At 42.1% G+C, this 14,698-nt stretch overlaps 1 protein-coding gene across 6 annotated transcripts in view; it reads left to right on the forward strand.

Moving 5' to 3' along the window:
* The first annotated feature begins 5,288 nt into the window (after window positions 1-5,288).
* Window positions 5,289-14,698, forward strand: part of IRAG2 (inositol 1,4,5-triphosphate receptor associated 2) — a 57,391-nt gene continuing 47,981 nt past the window's right edge. For 2 of the 6 annotated variants that reach the window (XM_075898515.1, XM_075898540.1), the window contains exons 1-6: window positions 5,403-5,485; window positions 9,865-10,481; window positions 10,968-11,078; window positions 12,002-12,182; window positions 13,550-13,623; window positions 13,703-13,781. In XM_075898515.1, coding sequence (XP_075754630.1) covers window positions 9,887-10,481; window positions 10,968-11,078; window positions 12,002-12,182; window positions 13,550-13,623; window positions 13,703-13,781 — 1,040 coding nt within the window. In that variant the 5' untranslated portion in view covers window positions 5,403-5,485; window positions 9,865-9,886. Of the gene's footprint in view, window positions 5,486-5,528; window positions 5,642-9,864; window positions 10,482-10,967; window positions 11,079-12,001; window positions 12,183-13,549; window positions 13,624-13,702; window positions 13,782-14,698 lie in introns of those variants that run through there. The other 4 variants (XM_075898523.1, XM_075898556.1, XM_075898546.1 and 1 more) reach the window with 4 other exon arrangements.

The following is a 14,698-nucleotide window of genomic DNA, read 5'->3' on the forward strand; positions in this document are numbered from 1 at the left end:
AATAGCAGGAAAATCTCTCTGCAAGAAGTAGAATGCTACAAAAATGTAGCTTTAAGAACTTACAAGTTGGAAAAGGTTAGCTGACCACCAAATCCGAAGAAATATGCAAGTGCTTCTGTGGTATTCATTGGCTCAGGATAAAACAGGCATGATAAAGAATTGCACGTAACATCACAGAACACAGAGTAAAGAAGATACGCTTCTGCAATGACAGAAGCACCTAAGGCCACAGAGTCATTTGACCTTTGCATCCACCCACGTGAATCTGGCAGAAAAGATTTTTGCCTTTGTCAAGAAACTACCTACATGGATACTGACCATGCTAAATGTTACTCACGCAGCCAACCCCTCTTGACTGAGTAGTCCATTTGTCACACAGTCTCACCCATGGAGCCAGCGAAGAAATGCGGTCAAGTGGCTTGGTGCTGAGTGACATTTGATTGCAAACAGTGGGCTATACTGGGACCAAGAGAAATGACACTGACCTCTTAAAATCACTGAAGGGCTGAGAGATAATGGGACAGTTGAGTATTGCTGCTGAACCTTAATCAAATTTCATGTCGCGAAATATCAGTTAGAGAGGTCTGCAAAACATAATACAATTTAGCTTTTTCTCATTAGACTCATTTTTGTTTAAAAAAGGCCAGGCTATAGAAATTAAGTAAAATTTTCAAAAGCCTATTAAGTGACTTAGGAACCTAATTACATTTTCAAAAGCGACCCAGACATTTATGCCCAGATATGGTAGTTAGGTACCTAAATAAATACCTTTTGAGGATCTGGGCCTTAGTAGCATAAATTCCATTGACCTTCAATGAGATTTATGCTCTTAAATGCCTAGGTTGCTTTTGAAAATTGAACTTAGGCTCCTAAGTTACTAAGAAACTTACTCTTACAGTATAGGAAGCGCATAGTCTGTTTTAAACTATGTGTTTCCTTCTTCTCATGCAAGCTACAGGATTTCTTGTGAAAGAGAAACTTTTAAAAAAGTTTTTTATACCTTCCAAATATTAAAAATTTGCTATTTGAAAAAGAAGCGGGGAGCTGTTAAGGTTGATTCTGTTCTTAAAGTAGATGCCATTTGTTTGGTTTTGTCTGGTGAGAATCAACCCATAAGCAATGCCCTGGGCAACCAGATGTGTAGTTAAATAAAACTCATTTTAATGCCTGGTCATTTTGTTCCCAAGAGTTTTTCTTTCTTCTTTCAGAAGAAAACAAAAAAAATAGTTTAAGTAATCCCATTAGTCCTCCCACAGTGACTGGTAAAAGCTTCCAGAATGATGCCATCTGAGCTGGTATTTGTGGGAGAGGTAGTCGGCAGCTGAAATAGTTATTTGAGTCATAGTGTGGCTGCAGGGCCAAGCTCAAACCAAATCAGCATGGTGATGGTGGGTATATTATACCTTTTTGCGCAAACTGGTCTTGTACAAATGGTTTAGCTCTCTAGTATTAACAAGTCTACAGAGACTTTCCCAGGCTACATTCAGGAGATGTCCTTCAAAATTCTAACCAGTTTTTAACTTACTTGGAGCTATGGTATAAACTAGACCCTTGTGCACCTATAATCAGTTCTTGGTCTACCTATTGGAGCCAACTGGTCTTAAAAATCTGGTCAGATAAATTTGTTTTAATGCTAATTGAAGTGTAGACAGTGGAACAATATTGCTTCTAACAAAGGTTCTGACCCAAAACCCACTGAAGTTAACAGAAAGACCCTTAATTTCAGAGGATTTGGAATCCAGTCCAATTGCAAAGGGGAGGGAGATGGGAGGAGGGAGGGATCATGAACTGGTTGGTAAAACAGTGTTCTTTGATTGCTGTATTTACAGTCACTGTACAACCTGCCCCTTGGTGAATAAGCAAGACACAGTGTTGCGCTGTAAAGGAATTACAGTAAAATGGTTCCAAAGGTCTGCTGAGGCCAGGTGTGCCAGACATTCCAAGGGACAGCAATGTAATTAAAGCACTCAAGGATTCCCTTTTTCCTGAAAATTGTCCTTGTAGCACAGCCTTTCTACTCAGGTTTGTGATCCACTTTCCAGAGCATTTACCTCATTACAAATATGATCCATTGGGTAAGCAAAAAACTACCATTCCCATCAAGCCCCTCCCTTCTGACCTTTGACCTCCCAGAGGAACAAGCAGGCACCGCCCCTCTCTCGGGTCCATAGGGATAGAAGGAAGAAGTTCTATGAGGAAAATCTCTGCCCTAGGAATAAGCTCACTCTGGAAAAACTTTGGCCAAGTGGAAACTGGAAGCAGCAAGGAAGCTGAATGGCAGGAAGGCTGCTGGGGGCCAGTGTGAAGAGTAGCCTGCAGTAAAAGCCAGATAAGTTTGTAACGGGTGGCTATTGTAACTGGGTCAGGGCAGTACAGAAAACCTGTTGGGGCCCCAATGAGACACCTCACAGACTGATCCTGGTTCAACACCCACTGGCTCCTATTGGGTTCTAGAAGAGACCAAACCAGAGAGGCATACAGGCATTAGCCCCGCGGAACCCTAAAACGCCAGCAGAGTTCTTTCCCCAAGGGCCCAAATACACTGCTGCTATATTACCTTAAATTGCAGCTAGTTAAGCCACTGTACCTAGAGTAATTGTAACTATCCCCTTGTTGCCAGCCCTAGTAAAACACCCCATCATTTAGCTACATATCTGAGTCATTATGGGAACCCATCAGACCTCAGACCTGTAGGGGCTGCTAGATTTTCTTTGCTTGCTGTTGCAAGGCAGGGCCCAGGAGATGTCTGAAGGACTGACACATGGTAAAAGCGGCGAGGAGTCCTGTGGCACCTTATAGACTAACTGAAGTTTAGGAGCATAAGCTTTCGTGGGCAAAGACCCACTTCGTCAGATGCATTTAGTGGAAATTTCCAGAAGCAGGTATAAATATGCAGGCCAGGATCAGGCTGGAGATGACGAGGTGGATCCAATCAAGGAAATTTCCACTACATGCATCTGATGAAGTGGGTCTTTGCCCACAAAAGCTTATGCTCCTACACTTCAGTTAGTCTATAAGCTGCCACAGGACTCCTCGCCACTTTTGCAGATTCAGACTAACATGGCTACCCCTCTGATACTTGACACATGGTAGCCATCCAAGGGGAATATGTAATGTAACAGCCTTTGAAATGCAAAAAAACCCCCCAAAAACCAGCAACCGTAACCCCCACTCTCATGGCAATTCAACTGAGCAGCCTTCAACAACTGTAGATAATAGAAAAGAAGAATCTTTCAGTGATTTGGGGCATGTCCTCAAATGCATGGCCACAAAAGAGATGTCTCCACTTCAATAAAAAACCCGCAGCACCGAGTCTCAGGGGTGAGATCAAGTTACATGGGCGCATAAGGCTTTGGCAAAAGGCAGGTCCACGGATGGTCGGGCAAAGAGGGCAACTACTCCAGTACCCGGTGATTCATAAGGGCCTGGAGTTCCTGGCCACCAACACTGCTGTCCAGAGTCCTTTAAATCACTACCAGAGTGCCACACAGTACACTCCAGGTAGCGCTGAGGACTGGGAAGGGGCATGCCACAGAGTGATGCTGAGGGCTGGCTGCTCCTGCTCCACCCTTTCTGCCTGAGGCCTCACTCCTTCCTTGCTCAGTGGCCTGGTGAGGCTACTAGGTCCCCTGACTATGGACCTAAAAATAGCAGTGTTGCCATGTGGGTTCACAGTGGAGCCCAGGCCCTGAGAACCACTCCTTCATGGGCTCTCAGGGTATGTCTACACGGCACCGTAGCTCCAAATAAGAGACGCAATGTGAGCTGCACAAATTGTCTCTCATTTTGAAATATCTTATTTTGTACTTTGGCATTGTCTACACAGCACCAAATTTCAAAATAACCCACTATTCCGAAACATCCCTTCCTCCTCATGGAATGGGGTTTACAAGGATGTCAGAATAGTGAGCCATTATATTTAGAAATATCAGGCTTGCTGTGAAGATGCGGGATAGCTATTTCAGGATATTCCGGTATCCCAAAACAGTGCTGTAGTATAGACGTAGCTTTAGAGCTCTGGCTCTAGCCTGAGCTTGAATGTCTATGCTGCTACTTGATACCTCCACAGCCTAAGACTCATGAGCCTAAATCAGCTAACCTGGGCCAGCTGTGACCCTGCCCTGGCTCTCTTATTGCCATGTAAACATACCCTAAGACATTCCTGGGTTATGAAGAGCAAATAGAGATGGGTCAGGCATTTTCCTTCTGAATGATTTTCCAATGGAAAATGTAGTTTCTACAAAAGCAAAGTTTTTCCCCAGGACAATTTCAGTTTTGCCAAAGAATATTGATTTTCCATGGGGAAAGCTGAAATGAAATATTCATTTTGGGTTAGTTTAACCCAGATCAGAATATTGAGTTGTGTTGAACTGACTTGCAAGTTTTTGTTTTGAAACATTTCTATAATGTATTAGAAAAATGCAGTTTATCAGCATGCACTGCTGTATAGAAGTAGTAGTTCAGGCCTACATTCTCTCTCATAGGCTGGGTTCCCAGGAGGAGTACATCTGGATAACTCCATGTTAACAGTGGGCCTTAGTGCCTACTGCAGGTGGGTCTCAGGGAAAAGAGTTTGGGAACCCCTGTAATAAAGTACTTCCTTTCAGCTCAGTCATAGTGCAAACAACTGACATCCCGCTATGTTCATGGTTCATGTTATGCTTGTCCATTTACTGCTCCTGAAAGGCAGTGGAACCTTCTGCCCACAGAGCAGCTAGGGTATGGAAAGCAGCAGATCACGTTTCCCCTGTACTGCCCAACCAATGAGCTGTCACCTTTGCCTTGGAGGGCTCATCTCAAAATGCAGGAGGAGTTCCCAAGCAGTCTCCATGCTCATTGAGTCTTTGGCCTCCTTGAAACAGCCCCCAACAAGAGTCACCTGGTGGAAAGGTACAAACTCTGGATGAGTTGTGCAGATCTCAAATTACAAGCTCTGCCTAAGGTCCTTCGGACCAGAGTAACTCCTCAGAGGATACAGAACTGCCCCAGGATCAGAGGACCACAGGCTGCAATGGGTTATTTTGTTCTTTTCATATTTCCAAAACTGAGGGCTGCATAAGGCAGTTATTAGATGCTATAGGAAATAAGAAGGTCAAATGGTTTCATTTAGCAGGGGAATGAAGCACCTGGAAGTAAAGCAAGGGCCACACATTGGGAAATTGATACAGGCACAAACCTAATTAAGCTTAATCAAAATTAACCCCTGAGAGTGAATTGCAGACCATAGTAGGTGTGTCTTTGAAGATGATTTCTATCAAATGAGGTTGCTGTATTTAGCTCTTAAAATGTATTGCTAGAAAACAGACGTAATCATCCCAATTAGCCTTTATTAGTAGGATAGTTAAAATGGATTCTGATACCCTGCTCAGGTTTTAAAAGAGGCAGAGTGGAATTTTTTCCTTCCATTTGTATGTAAGTAGGAGATAATCAAAAGGTTTTCTGTGAGGACTGTTATGAAATGATACTTAAACACAATATTGTCAAGGTTGTAAAAGTCAGATCCCTTTACTTCTGGTTTGATTTTTATGTTTGCAAATTTAATATTTTTAATGGGTGATTTAACTATAACTAATGTTTTTACTCTTTTCTCCTTAAAAAGCTGGTATTGCCTTCTGTTGTCAGATATTGGCAATCTTATCTGGTAAGAAGATAGAAACTTCAAATCTTTCCAACGGCTTCTAGTTAAAACAATAGGAAAATGTCATGGTTTTGTCTCTTGAGCATGCACTGTCTCTTGAAATCAGTTATAGGTTCAAGAGTTGTATTTCCATTACTTTTCATCAGAACCATGGTTGTTTTAGGTTTCTTTTGAAATATTCTGCTAAAAGGCTACCTATGTAAAAGATACTACTTATATTAATCAATATGGACAAAATAATCTCTTGGGGGGGAGGTTTCAAACTGACTTGGTCAAGATTTAAAAGGGGTGCCCAGATATTGTAACTGATATCTTGAATGTTGTGTTTGTGTAGCACTTTGAAACATTTTGGGCTTAAAATTTGGAGTTCCTTTAAAGGATTGTTTTATAGTTTAAAAAAGAGAACTATTTAATGGTAGTAAAACTAATGCTTAAATAGCCTGTTTATTATTTCCTCACTTAAAATATTTGCTAGAATAGTTTCTCTTCTGAATGTGTCATTTCTTGCTAATAAGATCTATTTCAATATGCTCTAAAACAGCTTGCAGGTGTTGCTAAATTAAAGAGAGTAAAACTTGCTAGTGGCACTCTAGTACAAGACCTATAGTTACAGTATTCCTGCCTCTTATCTATGGAGAGAGAAAATTGCTTAGCATGGTGTCGCTGTTGTGATTCTTAAAGTGATGCTATATTTTGAGTAAAGAATGATGTTTGGTGGGAGTCTGACACCTAACCAGCATGGGCTCCTTTGATAATACCATTATGTGCCTAAACACCTTAGGTCATAGATGCAGGGCGAGAAGTGCTGGCTTGATGTGATTTGTCACATACAATAGAGCAGATGTGGGTAATCATTTTAGATGGGGGTGGCACTTCACTAATTTTTGAAGTAGCCCTGGGCTGCCCTGCCTTATAGGGCAGGAGGAGATTTCACATGCTTCCCCCCCACCCCTAGGTCAATCAGGGCCTGGGGATGGGGTGGGGAAAAGCAGGGGAAGTCTGTCACTCCCTGTCCCTGCCCTGCAAGGAGTGCACAGGCTTAGAGTGGACCAGTCCAATTGGCCTGGGGATAGGGGGAGAGCAGGGCATCCACAGGCTGGATCCATGCACTTGGCAGGCTGGTTCTGGCCCAGGGAGGGGAGTTTCTCAAACTGGGGTCTGCGAGGTTACTCCAAGGGGTTTGCTGGCCCTGCTGACCTACTCCACTCCCTCCCTCCCTCCCAGTACCTCCTGCATGCCACAGAACAGTGTGTGGGAGGAGGGACAGAGCATGGTTGGGGGAGGGGTGAACAGAGATGGGGCCTAAGGGAAAGAGGTGGAGTGGGATCAGGGTCTGGGGCTAATCAGTGGACTCTGGGGGTCCATGAACATTTTTAAATCCAAATGGGAGTTGTTGGGTTGCTAAGAGTTTGAGAACCAGTGCTATGCAATATTTACCATTTGGTTCAATGGCTTTCAGCACCCCCACTATATAAATTGTTCCATTACCCCTGTCTTTGATTCTGGAAAACTTCACCTTAAACATAAGTTTAGGGGGCACCTAAGAGATTATCACAGAGCTTCAATTTTAGAATAACCTGGGCTGATTTATAAGCCAATCCACTGTTTCATGTACTTGTCTGAATTGCTGTCACTGACATGAATGATCTTTAATTCTCTTAGGCAAACTGAATTTTGCAAGTCAGTCTAGAAACCTGCTGGTATTTGTCACACAAGATACCATCCTGGTTTCTGAGAGGCCCTGCAAGAGAGCCATGGGGCGTACACTATTTCCAGCCCAAGCAGACATGCTTGCTCTCACTCTAATGGGGTGAGCATGCTAGGTTGAGTGTAACCATGACTGTGAGGTGTTAAGTGCACAGCTGGCTATGCGTTTTTTTTAAAGCATGTTAGCTTGCTCACAGCTAGCACAGGGATGTCTCCTCAGGGTGGAATTTACCCCTCCAGCTCAACATACAGACTTACAGCCAGAGAAGAATTCATAACTGTCCAAAGAAGGGCATGTTAGACTTTCTACCTGTATTTTTACCAGTGGTGGTAGGAATTACTAGGAGGTGGAAGATAGGGAAAGTTGTGAGGATAGATGGCAACCTAGTGGCATGGTGAATTTCCCTGTAAATAGAATCTGGGAAGAATAAGATGGCTTAGTCTGGGGAAGAAAGGATAGCAATAGACAGACTACAAGCTAGCCCTTCTGGTCTAACACTCTTGGGAGCTGACTGGTCCCAGACCAGGGAGTTTACTAGAACAGGGGTGCTCAATGCTTCCCCTGCTGGCAACATATGGGCTGTGTCTAGACTGGTAAGTTTTTCCGCAAAAGCAGGTGCTTTTGCAGAAAAACTTGCCAGCTGTCTACACTGGCCACTTGAATTTCTGCAAGAACACTGACTTCCTACTGTCTGAAATCAGTGCTTCTTGCGGAAATGCTATGCTGCTCCTGTTCGGGCAAAAGTCCTTTGCGCAAAGCTTTTGCACAAAAGGGCCAGTGTAGACAGCTCAGATTTGTTTTGCCCAAAAAAGCCCCGATCGCAAAAATGGCAATCGGGGCTTTTTTGCAGAAAAGTGCGTCTAGATTGGCATGGACGCTTTTCCGCAAAAAGTGCTTTTGTGGAAAAGCATCCGTGCCAATCTAGATGCTCTTTTCCGCCAATGCGTTTAACAGAAAACTTTTCCGTTAAAAGCATTTGCGGAAAAGCATGCCAATCTAGACGTAGCCATGTGGTCCTGCTCCTGTTATGCTGGTTTTTTTCCCCCCTTGCATGTAGAATAGTGATAGAGATGTAGCCGTGTTAGCCTGGTGTGGCTGAAACAAAAAACAGGACTATGTAGCACTTTAAAGACTAACAAGATGGTTTATTAGGTGATGAGCTTCTGTGGGCCAGACCCAAAAAGTGGGTCTGGCCCATGGAAGCTCGTCACCTAATAAACCATCTTGTTAGTCTTTAAAGTGCTACATAGTTCTGTTCTCTTCTCTCCTCTCCTCTCCTCCTCTTCCCCTCCCCCCTCCCCCCCCCCCCCCCCCCGTGAGTGCTCTAACCCTGGAGCACCCATGGGGTCCCTGTCTATGCTAGACCATGGATGTTGCTGGACGAGGGAGTCCTGGACTAGAGAGGTTCAACCTATTGTGAAGGGTATAAAGAAGTCTAATCTGATGCTTAAACTGGAGACTTTTAGCCTCTGCAAAGCCCAGAACTGCCTTAGGCTAGGAATGATGAAGAAAAAATCATAACTTTCATTTTCTCTACAAATTAACTCCCGTTTCCCCCCCCCCCCGCCCCACACACGTTTTGCGGGGTTTTTTAAATACCCCTTCTTCTCTTGAAGATTACACTGCAAACAAATCAATATAAAGATCTATCAGCTGTTCACTAGAATTTAAAAGAAAGTAGCTGTGCTTGTTTCCTTTATGCAGAAGACTGGGGAAGAAGAGGAGGACCTCAGATACTCCCAAGGGATTCACCTCACATAAAAATATATATATTTTTTAATTGAGGATCATTTCAGAAAAGCACTTTACTAATCTCTTCAGAATCCTTAGGACTGCTCAATGCACCATAACATAGCAATTGTCTGTGAGTGGGCAGGTTATGTTCAGTTTGGCCCACTAAAATGCTAAATCTAGACCACTCTTTCTCTCTCCTTTCCCGTTGTACCAGAACAAGGCCACTTAGAACACTGGCAAATGTTAAATAGTCAAGTCTTATGAGAGAACCTGATTTAAAACCGTTGGAACTTGCTGTAACTGGATGAAATTAAGAATTTGCTATAAAGACTAGTTCCAAGTCAAAAGAGTCAAGTACAGCTGCAATTGTCTGACATGCTACTGGATGAAAGCAGAAGTTGAACATGTCCAGGAAATCCTAAAAGATACTTTGTAAATTCCTGAATAACTATTCTGCTTACTTTTAGTATATTTGTGCTTAAATGGCAAATACAATTGTGCCCTAAATAAAATGCATCTACTTAAAGATCAGAACTTTAATGAGACTTTTGACTTCTGGAAATAAAAATGTTAGTTGTTAAAAATAACCACAGAGTAAGTCAAATTTCTTTAAATCTTTAGCTTGAGTTTAATTATTTTCAACTAAGATTAAAGTAAGACTTGTAAGAAAATGCTCAAATATTATCCAAGTTTTCAGACTACAATTATCTCTTGCAGTCTATAGACTGCTGAAAAGAATAAGCTTAACTCAATATTTGACTTCCAGGTTCTCTCTCCCCTTCAGGCACTTTTGAACAGGGAAATCAATGATGTCTTCTGAAAATGGAACTAACAAACGTCATCATAACCCTGTGGACAGCATTTGCCGAAGGATCAAGACGATCCAGATGATGGACCAAGTCTCAAATCCCGCTTTACAGATCCCAAAGTTTCAGTCTAGGAACTTTGACAGCCCACAAACAAACATCAAGAAAAACTTAGAGGAGATATTGAAGAAAAGGACATTTAAAAGTCATGAGAGTAGTGGGCCATGTTTCCTAAGCCCCAATAGTGACAATGTTTTTTCTCCATGTCCACAGGCCACAAGCTCCAGACGACGCATGTCTGACTTACGCACTGGCAATGCAACCTATTCTATTGGCAAAAATAAAGAGAGGACTGGCAAGGCATGGCTACCCATGTGCCAAACTGAGACTTCTCCATCTCACCTCAAAAGTGGAGAGGCTAACTTTCATATGGGTCCGCTAAGGGCAGTTTCTAATATCCAGTATAAAGACTTGCCTAATGAGGATAACTACTTTACATCAAGTCCAAATTTGCCTTTCTTAACAACTGTCCAAAAGGCGGAATGTTTTGCGTTCCAATCTCCTGTGGTGAAGAGACTGTCCTTGAGTGAAAGAGGTAAACTGTTCCAATAAACACACCAAGTAGCCAACTTTCTTTTCACCATACACAAATCCTATCTTGCCTAATGATGGCTGTCTGAAATGATCAAACTTAATTCTTTAAAACATCCTGAAATTCAGCACTGGGGGGGGCTTTTGGACCCAGTGAGCCTGTGATCTTTCTTCTCTTTATGCAGACCTAGTCTAGAATCTCCTACTCCATATGCTATGTCCCTGGGCATACAGAGTATACAGCATGGCCATGTTTGGTTCCCAAATCTGCCAGTTAAAATGCATGGAAAGGCCCTGTTCACTTCAATAGGTCTATGCACAAGTGCAGGGGTCCGCCTGATGTTAGCTGTGTGATCAAAGGCATGCTGTTTAGATGACGACACCTCTGGGAATGACATGTAAATGTACACTGTTGTAAAAACAAAAATGTAGCTAAGTCATAGTAACTAGAAGAGAATTAGATGGAGTACAACCTGTTTATCCCCTGTAGGATGGAGACTATCATGGGTGAATAAAGCTGACAACACCTACGATGTGAGCTTAATCTGTGAAGAAGACTTGTTGACCACTATCTTCTGTGCCTGTGACACGGAACGCAGAGGTACTTCAACTTTTTCTCGCCTCCCATTTACTCTGCCTCTTGCTAAATGAATTTCAAGCTTCAGGTTTTACTAGAATCTCTTAAAAAATATAATCTGTGTGGTATGTATAGAAACAGGATGGTCTCATGGCTAAATCAAAGGATTAGTAGCCTGGGGATCTGGTCTTCCCTAGAATGGCAAAGTTAGTCAACTAGCGCCTCTCTGCCCTTGTTTTACAGATGGGGGAAACAGAGGCAATTGCCAACCTGAGGCCAAAAAAAAAAATTGTAAAACACTTTGCGATCATCTGAAATCTCATAAAAATGTGAATTGTAACACTGTCAGTGAAGTAATAAGTCTTTTCTTAGAAGTTCTAGCTTGCCCCCTTGTCGTTGTATTTAGAGCTACTTACACTTCTTTGTACGCTTTTTTTAAATAAATAGCTACTGTGACCAAAACGTTTGTGGAAAGAAAGTCTTCATTTTGGTTGAAATTTGATGTGTTTTTGTTTTGTTTTTTTAATTGGTGGGAGGACTAGGGGCTAGGGAAGGTAACTAGCCTGTTGGCTCTGGATAGAATTACCTAACAGAATAAAAGACTGACTTGCACTGCTTCCTTAAAGGAAAATGCTCAGATGCATGTATTAGTCGGTTAAAATCCCAGCTCGTTATTGTCTACGGAAATATAGCTTTGGGCTGTGGATTTATCTCAGAAGTCTTCTCTTTTCATATAAGCTCTGAAACTTTCTTTTTTAACTTGGCTTCTGCCTTCCAATGTCACTAAAAGCAGTTCTGCTCTGGAGCTCCACAAATCACTTATACATGCTACTGCTTAGATTCAGGTGTGCTAAGAACATATTCCAATCACCTTATTAGAATTTATTGCCTGTGTACAATCATCTTGACTCTCAAAATCTGGTATGAAGACTGATTGTATTTTTAAGGAAAAGTGGCAGTTTCCAAAATAGTTGATTATCTGAGACATACAACTAGCCGGGGGTCAGAAGACAGTGGTCTCGAAGAGCTGTGCAACATGCTTGATCCTGATAAAAGGGACATCTCGATGGACCTGGAAACATACCATGCTATCATGAAAGAATGGATTGAAGACTGTAAAAGAAAATGGTAACAGTCTGACTATCTTGTCTTATAACCTCACAACATATCTTATATCAAGATGAGACAGTAAAATAATTTGTTCAGATTGCAGTACTAATACACCCAGTGTATGTTAGCATCAGGGGATCATACGACAAACAGGGTGGCTTTTGACCCCACCTCTTCCTACATAACTTTTTTAAACAGAATAAAAAATCAAAGGTGTCGCTATCTTAAGGAGTAGGAATTGGTAGTCTAGCTGAGACCTGACTAGTTCTGGGTACCACATTTCTCCAATTTGTCCACATCTTTCCTGAATATCCAGAGAAGAGCAGCAAAAATGATTCAAAGTCTAGAAAACCTAACTTATGAGGAAAGATTGAAAGAACTGGGTGTGTTTAGTTTGAAAAAGAGAAGACTGAGAGGGGACATTATCTTTTAGGTACTTAATGTTACAGGGAGGAAGGCCAAGGAAAAAATAAATCTCCCATCTTCAGAGGTTGAGAAGCAATGGGCTTAAATTGCAGCAAAGGAGGTTTAGATTGGGCATTAGGAAACACTGTCGGGGTGGTTAAACACTGGAATAAAATTCTTAGGGAGTTTGTGGAATCTCCATTGTTTTGTAGATGGGTGTTTTTTTTTTTAAAAGGGTAGGCTAGACGGATGTCTGTCAGGGGTGATCTAGATCAGTGTTTCTTAAACTTTTTAAGACCAAGAAACACCAAACAATTTATTTTTATGTATGTATGTATTGTGGAACACCAAGGATTCTTTGGGGGGGGGGGGGAGAAGGGAGGGAAAGTCAGGGGAAAGTTATTGTGCGCCCAAAAAAAACCCTGCCTTGTGGCACACCAATGTAACACAGAAAACCGTTTAAGAAACTGATTTAGATGGTGCTTGATTCTGCCATGAGAACAGAAGCCTGGACTCAATGACCTTTCGATGTTCCTTCCAGCTCTTGTATTCCATGAGTGAGTCTACACAGCACCCTAAACTCGAAATAAGATATGTAATTTGAGGTACACAAAGCGCATATCTTACTTTGAATTGGTTTCGAAATAGCTTACTTTGAAATTTGGTATGTCTACATGGTGCTAAATTTCAAAATAACGTGCTATTTTGAAGCCTCCCTTAAGCATCCCTTACAGGGATGCCGAAATAGCACACTTGTTTCGAAAAATATTTCAAAATAAGGGGCAGCTTGTGTAGATGTGGGGTAGCTATTTCGGGATACCTCCAGTATCCCGAAATAGCCGTGCAGTGTAGATGTACCCCATGAATATATATAGTAAGGAACTTGTATTTTTTTTAATAGGGTGAGTGTTAACTATTGGCTGTGTAGGAGGGCTAGAATTGACCTATATTTTGAGTTACTTTCAGTTGGTTTATTTCAGGGAAGATACCTCAAAGGAGATAACCACAAATACAGAAGACCCTGCCTTTAAATTGCGTGAAGGCATTCTAACAGGTATGGAATATTTCATTCTTACTATGAAATACTTGACTTTTTTTTTTCTGAAACTAAAACTGAAAAAAATATCTTTCAGCAAAAAGAACTCCTGCTCAGATAAACATTACATCAGGAAGTTTAGAAGCCATAGGTGGAGATGTGTCCAGAGGAGACCTGTAAGTTTTAGTCCTTTTCTTAAACCTCATACAGGTGTTTAATTGGCCACAACTCTCTTCTGAAGCAGTGGATTATGGTTCAAGAGCATTCCTTAGCACTATTGCTAGCAGCGGGTCTCACGTACTTGGTTGTGCCTCCTTTATCTGACAGCAGCCACCACTTTCTGGCTACCTAGCTCTGAAGGCAGACAGGAGAGTGGCAGCTCCTGGTTCGGAGCCCAGTTTTACAAGCAGTGCTGCAGCCACACTAAGTATGGGTGGCAAAGCCCTACCATGCTACCCTTATTTCTCAGCTTCTGCTGGCAGCAGTTCTGCCTGCACACCTGAGTGCTGAGCCAGCAGCTGCCACTCTCCAGCTGCTCGGATCTCAATATGTACAATAAGCTGGGGGTGGGGAGGCGCGAAGGTTATTCCCATAAGCTTCTCATGTGCCCCTTCCCCCTCCCTGCTTTGGGAATCGCTGGTTGTTAAACCCTCTTTGGGCTTGTGAAAACATGATTACCCAGAACTTGTTAACATTAACACGGGTTTTACTCTTGAGCAAAGTTCTATACATATGCTGTTCATAAGCCTGCTTGTAACTTACACTGATTCTTCTTGTACTGTTTGCTGTACTGAACATTTGCCAATTCAACTTTGGCTTGCTAATGTTCACTGATGAGGATTAGCAATGCGAGTTTTGTTCTCGTTCTTTCCACGTCTGATACTACTACTTTTTATATGAATTATTTAGAGTATCATCTCAGGGTGCCCCACCCTTCGTTCTGTTAGGTTTTTTTTATTACTCTCTGGATTCCACTAATGAACAGCACCCTTCAAATCACTACGTACCAAAAGCACTGATTTTTTTTTTTTTGCATTCACCTTGCCTTTCAAAATTGTGTCCTCATCTGAAGACCCAGTTTAGGCACACATCT

The sequence above is a fragment of the Pelodiscus sinensis genome, chromosome 1 (assembly GCF_049634645.1).
Source record: "Pelodiscus sinensis isolate JC-2024 chromosome 1, ASM4963464v1, whole genome shotgun sequence".
NCBI lineage: Eukaryota > Metazoa > Chordata > Testudines > Trionychidae > Pelodiscus > Pelodiscus sinensis.